This window comes from Chiloscyllium punctatum, chromosome 2, assembly GCF_047496795.1.
Source record: "Chiloscyllium punctatum isolate Juve2018m chromosome 2, sChiPun1.3, whole genome shotgun sequence".
Lineage (NCBI taxonomy): Eukaryota > Metazoa > Chordata > Chondrichthyes > Orectolobiformes > Hemiscylliidae > Chiloscyllium > Chiloscyllium punctatum.
This window is the reverse complement of record NC_092740.1, coordinates 127,432,021-127,445,845: the sequence shown is the minus strand read 5'-3', so window position 1 is coordinate 127,445,845 and position 13,825 is coordinate 127,432,021. Positions and strand designations below refer to the sequence as shown.

The 13,825-nt window shown below is 41.4% G+C and overlaps 1 protein-coding gene across 1 annotated transcript in view; it reads left to right on the top strand.

The window, feature by feature from the left end:
- Positions 1–13,435, top strand: part of LOC140489100 (cilia- and flagella-associated protein 95-like) — a 39,127-nt gene extending 25,692 nt beyond the window's left edge. Inside the window, exons 5-6 of the mRNA XM_072588340.1 lie at positions 7,143–7,203; positions 9,270–13,435. Of these exons, the coding sequence (XP_072444441.1) occupies positions 7,143–7,203; positions 9,270–9,449 (241 nt within the window). The 3' untranslated portion in view covers positions 9,450–13,435. The remainder of the gene's footprint in view (positions 1–7,142; positions 7,204–9,269) is intronic.
- Positions 13,436–13,825: the final 390 nt, after the last annotated feature.

Here is a 13,825-nt window from a genome sequence, read left to right as displayed (position 1 = left end):
ACCCTCTTCCTGATGGCCACCTCTGTGTGTGGCTGCATCAAGTTGTGAATAGACCCTCCGTATGCGAACACCAAGTGTCACCATGTATTGAGGTTCTACCCGTCCCCGGTGTTGCAAAGGATGGGCCTGGCCTCAGTGCCACAGAGTGGTCCAAGTTGTTGGAGCATTCTGTATCACCTGTCTTTCACAGAAAAACTTGCAAAGAAAATCAGCTTGGACCACAAGTTTATCAGGAAGTGGTCAGCACTTAGCATCCTCAAGACCTTGTGGGAAAGACCAGGGTTTCTGAGCAGACTGCCAAAGTCATTTAGCAGAATATTACCAGAACTTTGCAACGAGTACCAAGAAGTAGCTTGGCAGCTTGTGGAAAGGGCACTGCCCATCAGATCCTTCATGTATGCCCAGTCAGGCAGGGCTTCCCACTCTCTGCTGCCTTGTTTGTACAGAGTCTTTAAAGTCTCTATAGAGCTGAGTTCATCAGGTTCATTAAGATGTGAGCCTGAGAGGGGTGACTATTCTAGGCACTAAAGCCTGCGGGTCAAGGCCTCGTTGTACATGGATGATGACACCATTTTCTGCTTGGATCCTCTGTCAGTGCGCAGACTCATGAGCATTTGTAACCTGCCCGCAAAGCAGCTGTGCTGGTGTGGAGACTCTCACATCTACTTCTGGAATGTACCTTTGCAAAGAAGGTATGGAGAGTGATGCAATGGTTTTTGCCAAGGTTCATCCTGAGAACTCCACGATTCAGGACTCTGTGCTTTACAGGCTGTTCCCTGGGATCCACACCAAGACAAACATCGACTGCTCCTGGAGGACCATCAACTTGGTGAAAGGCACTTTTTGGTCTGCCTGAAACCTGTTGTTATTCCAGTGGAAAGAGTTGACCTCGACTGTTGCAGACCGGCACATTCCAATATCCAGGATTATGTACTAAGAGACACATTAAAGCTGGGGGTAGCTGTTGCCAAGACACAGTGGGGAGAGACCACTGTCTGAGGTCTTTTGGCAATGTATAATGAGGGTCTGCTAAGTTCTTAGACCCCCCCCCTCCCCCGACTCAAAATTAATGTAAATAGTTTTCTACATGAGTAGAAAATGCCTTTGTTTTGCAACTGCAGGGAAGCTCTGAGGAAAGTGAAATTCCAATGGGTTTGATTTCTTTCTCCCTGCAAAGAGTATTCAGAACTGTTATAGGACCTGTTATCTATACTTACAAGGAAAAAATGTCCTTGGTCTGCTACAGTGTTCCAACAAATCTCAACAGAAGCTGGAGGAACAACAACTCATTTTACCCTTCGATATTTCACAGCCTTGAAGTCTCAATATTGAGTTCCACAGCTTCAGAGTATGACCTCTATGCTGCACGTTTCTCCCATCATCACCATCCACTGGCCTTACTAGAAAATACTACCGTTAAATTTATAGATGACATGAAAGTACGTGGGAAAGTAAGTTTGCAATGAAGAAGTGAGAAATTTACAAATAGATATGGATAGGTTAGGTGAATGAGCCAAAATTTGGCAAATGGAGTTTATGTAGATAAGTGTGAGATTATCCAAGTTGGCTGGAGAAATAGAAAGGCAACTTATTATCTAAATGGTGAGAAACCTTCATGTACTTTGGTGCAGAGGGATCTGCGTGTCTTTGTGCATGAATCGCAGAAAACTAATGTGCACGTCCAGCAGGTAATTAGGAAGGCAAATGGAATTTTGGCATTTATTGCTAAAGGAATAGAGTATAAAAGACAGAATGTGTTGCTACAACTGTACAAGGCATTAGTGAGACTGCACCCGGAATGTTGCGTACAATTTTGGTCCCAACACTTGAGGAGGGATGCAGTTGTATTGGAGGCAGTTCAAGGGAGGTTTACACCATTGATTCCAGCAATGAGAGGTTGTCTTAAGGAGAGATAGTGAGCAGTTTAGACCTACACTCTCTGGAGTTTAGAAGAATGAGAGGAGATCTAATTGAGGTATGTAAGATGCTATGGGAGACCGATAAAGCAAATGTCAAAAGGATGTTCCATCATGTAGGGCAATCTGGAGCAACAGGTCATAGTTTTAAGATAAGGGGTAGCAGATTTAAAACAGATGAGGAGAAATTACTTCTCTCAAAGTGTTGTAAGTCTGTGAAATTTACTTTTTCAGTGTGTGGTGGATGCTGGGACATTGAGTAAATTTAAGGGGGGGATAGACAGATTTTTAATTTGTAATGGGCCAAAGGGTTATGGAGAATGGTAGGAAAGTGGAGTTGAGGCCACGATGAGGTCAGCCATGATCACAGCAAATGGCAGGGCACGGTTGAGGGGCTGAATGGCCTACTCCTGCTCCTCGCTCATATGTTCTTGTTTGCTCTTCTCGCAGCTCTCATCTTCTCCTTTCCTCAGCTAACATTTACACCTATTTTACATATCTTTCACTCCTTTACCTACCTTTATCACTGCTTTTCTTTTGCTCTGGGCATGCTCACCACTTGTTCCACTTGCTATTCCTCCCCCTTTCTCAAGAACGAGAACCATAATGTTCCAGTTCCTTTCAGTTTTGCAGAAGAGTTATACTGGACTCAAAACATTAATTCTGTTTCTGTCTCCACAGATGCTCCCAACTTTTGAGTTTCACTATTTTATTTCAAATTTTCAACTTGTGAAATATTCTGCTTTTATTCAATTAAATTTATCCCTGTTGAGTCGGGTAATGATTCTGGAAGAGTTAATATTGAAGACTGTTTTAAGACCCATCCAATCTGATGAAGACATACAGTCATGAATGGAGAATCATGGAGTAGAGCACGAGTTCTCATTGCTGCCAGACTTTGACATGATGCATCATCATCCTGGATAATATTATTCTGATTAGATCTTTATAAATTTCTGTTCTAGTTTTGTAAATTTAGATTGACTGTTAAATTTTTGGTTTTGTTTTGAGCGCCACAAGGGGTTGTTTAACTTGATTGAAATGTTTTCTTTTAGTCCACCATTTTTTGTCATTTATCTAAATGATGTGGATATGAATGTAGCAGGTATGGTTAGTACGTTTGCAGATGACACCAAAATTGGAGGTGTAGTGGACAGTGAAGAAGGTTACCTCAGATTACAATGGGACCTTGATCAGCTGGGCCGATGGGCCAAGGGGCAGAAAAAAGTTTAGTCTAGATAAATGTGAGCTGCTACATGGGCAAATCAGGGCAGGACCTAAACACTTAATGGTGAGGTCCTTTGAAGTGTTGCTGAACAAAGAGACCTTAGTATGCAGGTTCCTAGTTCCATGCAAGTGGAGTCGCAAGTAGATAAGGTAGTGAAGAAGGCTTTTGTTGGGCTTGCCTTGAGTGGCGCATTGAGTATAGAAGTTGGGAGGTTATGTTGCTACCTACACCAAGTTGGTTAGGCCACTTTTGGAATATACATTCAGTTCTGGTCTCACTGCTGTAGGACACGTGTTGTTAAACTTGAAAAGGTTCAGAAAAGATTTATAAGGATGTTACCAGGGTTGGAAGGTTTGAGCTATAGGTAGAGGCTGAATAGGCTGGGGCCATTTTCCCTGTATTGTCAGAGACTGAGAGACCTTAGAGAAGTTTATAAAATTATGAGGGACATGGCTAGGGCAATTAGACAGGGCCTTTTCCCCAGGGTAGGGGATTGCAAAACTAGATGACATAGGTTAAAGACACCTAAGGGGCAACTTTTTCACGGAGAGGGTGATGGTGTATGGAATGAACTGCCCAAGGAAGGGGTGGAAGCTGATACTATTACAACATTTAAAAGATATCTGGATGAGTATATGAATAGGAAGGGTTTAGAGAGATATGGGCTAAAAGCTGGCAAATGGGACTAGATTAAGTTAGGATATCTGGTTGGCATGGACGAGTTAGACTGAAGGGTCTGATTCCGTGCTGTACATCTCCAGGACTCTGTGAGGTTAAGAAGACAGGTTGGTGGCAGTACTCTACCTGAGGTACAAGCTGGTTGTTTCCACAGGCACATAACAAACCTAACCTTCTCTCTCTCCTGCCTGGAGCAGTTGTATTTTTTAACGTTTCTTTCCATGAAGTTAATTCGCTCTTCTCTACTACTGTTCTTGTAAATCTCTTCAAAACTCATTCCTTGTGTGTAATGAATACTGGTTTGGTTTGTGGAGCTTTTCCTATGGAGAATCACTATTTCCACTTTTACTTTATGGCCCCTATTAGGGCTGTCAACTCTTTATTTTATGCAATAAAGAAAACACAACATAATACTGATAATGCCTGTATAACACTGATAATGGCAGCGGAATACTGATAATAGAAGGAACCTGCTGATAGGAAAAGAAAGTGTTGCCTTAAACTAAGGCAGTCTGAGTGTAATCTCTCACTCAATATGAAAACTTTGTTCTTAATGTCCTTTCTTATAGATTGCATTTGCCATCTGAACATTTAAATTTAGCTAAAGATTACTGCATTAGTATTACTATCAAGAATGTACATTAAGAGGTCATTACAAAGCATTGAAGCTGTTGATTAGGAACTCCTTCTCCATACAGATATTAAATTCTCTTTATTCAATAAACTTTACAAGCGCGGACTGGAATTTTATTGGAAGATGTGGTTCCAAGAGCCTGCACACATCTCTTAGCATGAGCTTATTTATATTGTTATGTGCACTCTCTCATCTTCCATCATACCCTCAAATGAAGAACTTGAACATCAAATAGAAAACGCTGGAAACATGTCGCAGGTCAGGTGACAATGTGGAAGGAGGAAGCCTGGTGTAAGGTCAGAGAGCTGAAAGTTTGCTGTGTGACTTCTCCTTCAGCTGGTACCCCCTTGTCTCCCTGGCAGTCAGAAGTACATGGAGCGAAATCACAGTCTCTCTCATCTTGCCATCTGATGCTGAGTCCCCATGGCTAGAGTGATGGAGTGCATGTCCATGCACATAACCAGCAGAAATGACTGGATCGTAGTGTCCATGGTAGTCACTAACCTGTCCATGCAGAGAAACAGACAAATATGTGCATGCTGGAGCCAGTACGGCTCTGACAACATTGGTGGATCCCACCAAACTTTGATCCAGTTTATTCAGTATCTCTGACAAACCTGCTGGCTTTTCTTGTGTCTGTTTGTGCATTTGACAATGATTAATAACTGAGATAATCTCTGGAGTCCTCTGAGTGCCAGAGACCACTGGGGTGTTCCTTGCTCAAATATGCTGAGGAGACCAGTCAGTGATTAACTCCCCAAACTGAGCTCCAGAGTCTAATCTAACGAGTGTACCCACTGAGGTGAAACCCTGTGAGCTGGACTCGGGTCCAGCTGAATACCTTAGCAGTACATTTCAGAGTGTTCAGCGGAGAGCTCCTTAGAGGTGGAGGTGGAGCTGACAATCTTTGGTGCTGATCCTTCTTAGTGGTACACTGGGTGTCTCTCATGATTGCGCAAGGGAATCAGTTGAGAATGAGATGTTTGAGAGGGTAAAAGCATGTGTGGATTGAGAGTGCGTTTGCCTTGTTGGTTGATGGGCAAGTGACACTGAGCAGTATTATGAGGTTTCCTGGATTGACTGGCAATTGACTCCATTCACACTTCAGTTCATTTGAGAAGTTTCTCCTTCTGGGAAGTGATTAGCCTGATGGTTACCACTTTGCCCAAAACCCCCAACTCCCTCACCCTCTTCCCACCCCCCCCCCCCCCCCCCCCCAGCTGCTCTTTGTTGTCTTGGCCTAATTGTGTGCCAGTCTGTGTGGCAATTAAGCAAAAGGATTGAGGGTGGTGAAAGTGGATGGAACAGTACTTGGTGGTGATTCATGTAAATGAGAGGTGGACAGCTAAAGCTACTGAGTTAGTAGAAAGTGCAGAGGACAGGAAGGATTAGCAGTGGGTGAGAACCATCGATTGGGTGTGATGCATGCAATTGTGAGAGGCGAGATCATTGGCAGAGTTAGTGTGTTGCAACACGCAAGCATTAAGTAGCAGAGAGAAGGTGTTTGCCTTTATCTTTGAAGAGTACAGTAGATCAGGGACAACTTCCTTCATTGCTGGGTGTCCTTTCTGACTCAGGACATAGTACTGACCTGGGTTGCTATCTGGGTCCAAACTGGCTTGGGTTAGTGGTGGTCCAGAGGTAAAAGGTTAACCTTCCTCTCTGCCAGCCAGACCAGCAGCATGTCTGGCTCCCTGCCTGCAGAGTGAGGAGTGAGCTTTCCTTTCCTTTCCTGGCATGAATGTCACAATGAATGCACTTCCACCTCTCCTGCCATGTGATTCCATAAGATGGGTCCTCTAGAGCTCAGTTGCATTGGTAATGAATTGACTGCATGAGAAAAGAGCCCTGGTGGATCAGACACCATGAATCTCACTTAAAGACATTTCACCTGAATGTGGGAGAATTCCAATCCATATTCCACTTTTGTTGTCCTGGGAAACTGAAAGAAAAATCACACTCATGTTTTCTGTCTTTGGTTGCAGCAAGACATGCTGAAATAGGACATAGAAAAGTTACTTGGTTATTAATAAAAAGGGCATCTCACTGCAGATTAGAGGTCTTGTGGCAACATGGGTAGCATACCTACCTCTGAGTCAATCTGGTTCAACTCACACCCCAGGACTTGATGGTCAAGGTAGGTGCAATTATAATGGAGCCAGACAGGTTGAGTGTCACTCCTTCCAATACATGCCAATGGCAGGTGGCAAGAGCAGGAGAGATTTCTCATCAGTCATGTGATGGAAATAAAATTGGAGCCACTTCTACCATCACTAATCATTGCTCTGGACTATAACTTGTAAAAGTGCATGTTGCTGCATCCTGAGTGAAATGTGACACACACATCATAAATTGCAAAGTTTTTGATTTTCTCTATGAATATGCCAATTGTTTTAAAAACCGTAAGAACTGTTGATGCTGTAAACCAGAAACAAAAACCGAAGTTGCTGGAAAAACTCAGCAGGTATGGCAGCGCCTGTGAAGAGAGATCAGAGCTAACATTTCAGGTCAAGTGACCCTTCCTCAATTCTGAAGTTCCTTGAAGTCACTTGACCTGAAACATTAACTCTGACATCTCTCCACAGATGCTGGCTGAGCTCTTCCATCAATTTCTGTTGTCAATGCCAATTGTTTTACTCTGTTCATATACAGGTGTTAGTTCTGTTCTATCTTTATCTCTTTTCAGGTATGCAGAGACAACCTATAATTATGATTTTATGCCTCCGCTCAATTTTATTCCGGCTCCAGTAAGTTTAACTTGACTTCTGCTAACTTTGTGTCCTAGCTGTAAGCATATTTATATGCACTGTATTGCTAAATGTCGAATTCCTGTACCCCTGCCCCCACCTCCCCAAGTGCTTCAGTATTGTTTACCTTGGCATCCATAAAGACTACTGGACTTAATAGCTAGCAGAAGCTGGCCCACCGTCATCATCCGACCACTGTGACACCAGTAATTAGGCACCTCTGTAATCTTTTCCATTACAGCACTGCCAAGTGGAAATGTTTATGCTTAAAAACCAAAACATAAGGTACTACAGTACAGTGTGTATTTTTCTGAATATTTCAGAATGAATATGCTTGATGTGGGTGCCTAGATGCCACTTTAGGCAGACATGATCTCTCTGCTGTCAATAAAATTGCAATTAACAGTTTCTTCCAGTTTTGTTATAATTTTTCTACCAATGCAAAACACAAAGCGTGGAAGCTGGAAAGTACTGACATAATATCAACTTTGACAGTGCAAACCATTAAACTATTGAAACAGGAGAAGCTCTGAGCATGACAAGCGTCAATTGTCAGCCACTTCTCATTGGATAGCATTCTTGCCTCAGGGTCAAATGTTGGTGAGTTTAACTCCAACAGCCAACAGCCTTGAGTACAAGATTCAGAGGTATTGTATGCTCAGAGATGTCATCTATCTTTTGATGAAATGAGTTAAACTAAGGCCTCAGATGAACAAGAAAGATTCTATGTTGCTACCTCTCCCTATTTCCTAGAATGTTATTTATCTTTCAAATGATGTCACTAAAACAGATTATCACATTGATGATCACTGGGGCAGCACGGTGGCTAAGTGGTTAGCACTGCTGCCTCACAGCACCAGGGTGCCAGCTTCAATTCCAGCCTTGGGTGACTGTCTGTGTGGAGTTTGCGCATTTTTCCTGTGTCTGCGTAGGTTTCCTCTGGGTGCTCCGGTTTCCTCCCACAGTCTAAGGATATGCAGGTCAGGTGAATTGGCCATGCTAAATTGCTCATAGTGTGAGGTGCTTTAATCAGAGGGAAAATCAATCTGGGTGGGTTTCTCTTCGGAGGGTCGGTGTGGACTTGTTGGGCCCAAGGGCCTGTTTCCACACTATAGATAATCTAATCTAATCTAATGTGGGATCTTGCTGTGCATAAATTGGCTACCACACTCCAAAAATATTTCATTGCCCATAAAGTATTTATGGTGTGCTGACATCATGAATGACAATAGACAAATAAAATATTTGCTTCTCTGTGTTGCTTCACAAACCCATATCCAACTGCCACACTCTCTCTGCAACAATGGAGGTAATTCCCAGGTTCAGATTGAAAATGATGCACACTGCCAAACACATTCGCATAGATAGTTGTTGATATAATAGCAATGAGTTATTATTAGTTTTAGGTGGAGCCCAAATTCCTTCCACCCTTCCCCTCCAAATTTCAGTTTTCCCTGAAAGCCACTTTCCCTTTCTCTTGTTGGTCCTTGGTGCTTGCAACTTCCTACACAACACCTATTGGTGTGGAACCATGCACTAAACTACGTGACTATGATGGAGACAAACATCATGTGATTGATCCCCTGAGGAACAATTGCCCTCTGAATCATTGCAAGAAGAGGAGGAGGCTGTTCAGCCCATCAAATCTGTTATGTCATTCAATGAGATCATGATTAGACTTTGACATTTATCCCAGCTCTGTAACCCTGAATAGCCATGGCTAACAAAAATCGATCAGTGCCATTTTCAAGCTTTAAATTGACCTCCCAAATGACTAATGGGTTTGTGCAATCCGTCCTCAAAATGTAACTCTTCTAGCTTCAGGACAATGTAGGTAAATGTAGGATCGCAAGGGTAAGTGTCATGCAATGATCATGGTTAATGTAATTTTACTTGCATTACTGAGATTGATCAAAGCAGTTTACAAATTTACTTTCCATATTGGCAATCATTCTGAGCATACAAAATCACCAGGCAGGAATGTACTTTAGTCCACTCAGCCTGTTTCATACGTTGTGAGGATTTTCCCTTCATCCCCCTCTTCCCTTCTCCTCTTCTGCTCACAGGATGAGGTTCCCAAGGAATCTGTTGATTATAGAAGATGCCATTCACAATTTGTTGACACAGATGATTACCGTCGCCATGGCCGGAACACCTGGATGAATGAGAGCGGAATATATGCCAATTCTGAACTCAGGAAAGCCCTCTTCCCTCCGTCCAACCCAATAGCTACTCGTTTGAAGTAAATCTGCAATCTTCACCATGAACCTTCACACTTGAAGAGGAGCACTTACTTTTATTTGTGTATTTCCGTGACAGTGCGTCTCAATTTATTCATTGCTTTTAGCAATTTTATAATACAGTTGACCATTGCACTGAGATTGTTTGTTAAGCAAATAGCAATGAAGGTATAACCTACTGCTTCTTAAATTGTTACAGTTGGTCAAAGTTGCACAGAATGTGATTTCCCCTTCCTCCACCATTCCAAGCCTGGGGGCTTGGAATGAATGAGTTGTATAACTGCCTGACCAACTAACATTTAACCAGCTGAATTTGTCAAAAGTCAAGTCAAGATCATTGTCAAAGACCATAAACAGATTGGAACATTTCTTGCTTCAGTTGCTGTGAACAATTGAGCAAAGGTTTGTTTGCAGATTGCAGAAATGCATTATAAACAGAGAAAAGTTCCCTACTGTTGGTTCAAACTCAATGAAATCTTTACAATTGAAATTCCATAATCAATAGAATTGTGATAATTGATCAACCTATATGTAGATTGCATACTTGACTGCATTCATCATTTTAAAAATATTTTACCCATTGATGCATACTGTGAAAGAAATAAGCATGTAAGTAATTTACATTCTATTGTACAGAATTAAGAACAAATGTGAATGTATGAGACTTCAATTTATAGAATACAGAATTGTTTGGCAACAGAGGCAGGTATGTTAGACAGTCAAGTAATCTCATTAATCCCAGTGTTGTTATTCAGTGATTAACTGACTCTGGGTCTAGTGGGTCTGTTTCTCTTCCATTGCTAGGATATGGGCATTCTGCATCAACACAAATTTTCCAATGTACTGCTGAATAACCTCGCATCTCACACCCTTTCTAAGCTTCAGCTTATCCAAACTTCTGCCTGCATTGTAAATGTACAGGCTCCATTCACCCATCACCCATTGTGTTCTGTAAATTATTGAGTTGGTTAATCAATGCTTTAGCTTTAAAATTGTCATTCCAACTCTCCATTTCTGTCATCATTCTTAACCCCATTCCAATCTATTTTTTTCTGCACTTATCCAACTCTGGCCTTTTAAGCATCCCCAATTTTAATTGCTCCCATCATTGGCATCCCTGCCTATTGCTGTGTGGATCCTAAGCTTTGGTCTACCTTTAGGAAACCTCTCCATCTTTCTCTCCTTCTTAAAACACTCTTTAAAATTATAACTGTTTGACAAAGCCTTTGTTTCCTTAAGGTCTTTTAAAAAATTGAAGGGGTTTGATAGGATGGATGTATGCTTCCACTTATGGGAAAGGTCATAATGAGAGAATATCAATCTAAGATTGTCACCAATAAACCCAACAGAGTGTGCTGAGAATCTGGACTCATTATCACGGGGAGTGGATATGAATTTTACAGGTAGCTGTATAAACACTTAAGCGATTAAGGAATAGAAAGATATGCTGATAGGGTGAGATGAGGAGAGGTGAAAGGAGATCACTTGGGCTGAGTGGCCTGTTTCTGTGCTGTAGAATCTGTGTAACTCCATGTAATGTATTTGTGATGAGAGCTGAGTGGAGAAGTTCATTACTTACAGCTGTCACACATTGTGGGAAGTCTCTTATGAACTGTGCAACCTCGTGAAGACAGCTTGAGACATTGCTTCAGCATTAAGGCTGCTAAGAAGTGCTAAGGTTATCAGTGACTTCAATGCTGGAAGCTATCATGACTTGAGGGGATATTTTGAATAATATAACTTTTGCAGGTATTCATCTCATGGAAAACGTTAGGTATGACACTATCCAGTATCAGTAGAGGGTTCTGTCTTTGTGGAGAAAAGTAGTCCGTCTGCTTCCTCTTGGCACCTCCCATCACTTCAAGTGAGAGGGATCTCATCAGATCCTGATTTACCCTCCCCACCTTCACCACTTTAAATGCTGGGCTACTGATGGGGCATCTCTCTGGGTTCAAAGTCTGCAATGACAGCCTCCTCCAGTACCTCAAGCTGCATAGGGGAAAACAGTTCTTCAGTATCATGCCACTTGGGAGTTTTGTTTTGTTTGGTTGGAATTACCAGAGCAACCAGAATCCTGGAATGATAGAGCACAGAAGGTGGCAATTTGGCCACTCATGCCTGAGCTGGCTCTTTGAAAGAGGTTTCAAATTCATCCCACGCTCTGCACTTTCCTGTAACTCTTTTTTTTCTCTCTAAGTATTTATCCAATTCTGTTTCCACCACATATTCATGAATAGAAATCCTGATCACCATAATTTATTCCATAAAGGAAGTGCTTTCTTATGTTGCCAATCGTTTTAAATCTGTGAAGTCTGGTTACTAACTCTTCTGTCACTGGCAGTAGTTTTTCCCTGTTTGCTCTACTCAAACTCTTCACAATTTTGAACACCTCTATTAATCTTCCCTTTAACCTTTGTTGCTCTAAGGAGAGCAATTCCAGCTTCGTCAGTCTCCCCTGTGGCAGAACTCAAGGGACTGGCCCATTTTATCATGAAGGGAATTCAGGGGCAGTTCTTTTTGAGTTGGAAATTTGAGATAGGACCCTCGTAGAACACACGGTCCTTTGCAGACTTGCAAAATAATCGGTGACTCAGAATAATCGAGATAATTTTGTACATTAATCCCCAGGTCTATAATCTATATATCAGAGCTCCTGCTCTTCAGTCATCTTGAGCCATGCACCACAAAGCAAAATATTCTCCATTTCCTCAGTGGAAAATCTACTTCATTTTTTTTTGGTAACCACATCATTAGAAAAAATAGATTTTCAAGAAATGGGTCTACATCTTTATTTTATTAAGGTTAACAGAAGTATTTTTGTACCATGTCCAGCTGAAATGTTCATTTGGAAAACATAAGTAATAGAAACTGTTTTCTAGTTTGTCCTTCCATGGAGGCTCTCATTTGATCCCTAATTCTGGCCACTTGACCATTCCTGATTTATTTCATTCATTCCTTCGCCAATAGCCACGATATTAATTGCCTGGGCCCAAAAGTCCAGAATTCCTTACCTAAACCTCTCTGCTTCTCTATCTGCTTTTAAGAGTCCTTAAGGCCTACTCCTTTGACCCAATATTTGGTCAACTGGCCTAATACCTCCTGATATATGTGGGATGGCCAATAAATGCTGGCCAGCCAGTGACACTCGTATCCCACAAGTCAATAATAAAAGGTGTAATTTTGTTGGTAACATTTGTGTTGGAGTATCTTGGGATATTTACTGTGATAAGTGTGCTAATAAAAAAACAAATTGCTGTTGTCTCCTTTCAGTTTGAGACAGAAACTAATGAAAACAGATGATAAAAGCATAAATTATGTTTGCCCCATTTTTTGGTGTTCCACAGACATTGTGCTGTGTGAATAAGAGACGAGAAAACTGAGCCACAACATTTACTTAGACATAGAAATCCTGATCAAAATTGTCATACGTAGACTCTAGATTCAGCATGAACTGGCCTGAAAATTCCTGGATTAAGGAATCCTTATGTCTCCCAACAACACCAAGTTGCCTTTATGTAGCATCTTTTTTGTGAGGCTAATGGGAGAATATATAACAAAGGAGAAATTCCTCATGTATTAACAATCACCAAAACTTGTTGGATGATTCACACAATAATAACAATCATTTCTGTGCTAGGGTGGTTTGCAGGTAATTTGCCAGGGGAGGTTTAGCTACTGTCAATGCTTCAGGTTGACAACTTTACATCAGGAAGGGAAAATGGCCATTGATCTGAAATGCAAACTTTGTTTTTCTCTCCATAGATGCTGCCAGACTTCCTGAGCATTTCGAGCAATATTGGTTTCCATTTCAGATTTCCAGTATCTGTTGTGCTTTGCTTTTGTAAAATGTAATTGCTTTGTATTCTGATGGCTTTCTGGAAATAGAGAAGCAGTGGAAGAAAATGCTCAGATCCTGACACATTTGCCCATGTACTTATTTTAAACTGTATCTGATACTGGATGCTGTCATTGGCTACACACTTGGAGATTATATGGACAATAATTTGAATATTACTGAAAGGAGTGACCCATTATTGAAACTTCACATTACACTTATCAGGAAAAATGCAAGAATGCCAAATTTTAAACAATCACAATAATTTATAATACAGAAAGAAAGGTGCTATTGGTTGGTAAGTCATCTCTAACTGGCCTGGAGGAATCAGTGTAGGGAACTGTAGACTCTCCTATATTCATGACAAGTGCAAGACAAAAAGCTTCAGCAGCATAGCTCTCTCTTCAACAATATTTAAGTCCTTTTAAATGACTGTCAGTAATTTAAACTCAACTGGTGTAATGCACTTAGAATGCACACTTGTTAAAGCAGATATTCAGTGTTGCATGAGAATTAAGGAAGGCAACACAGGTACTTTCTAAACTTC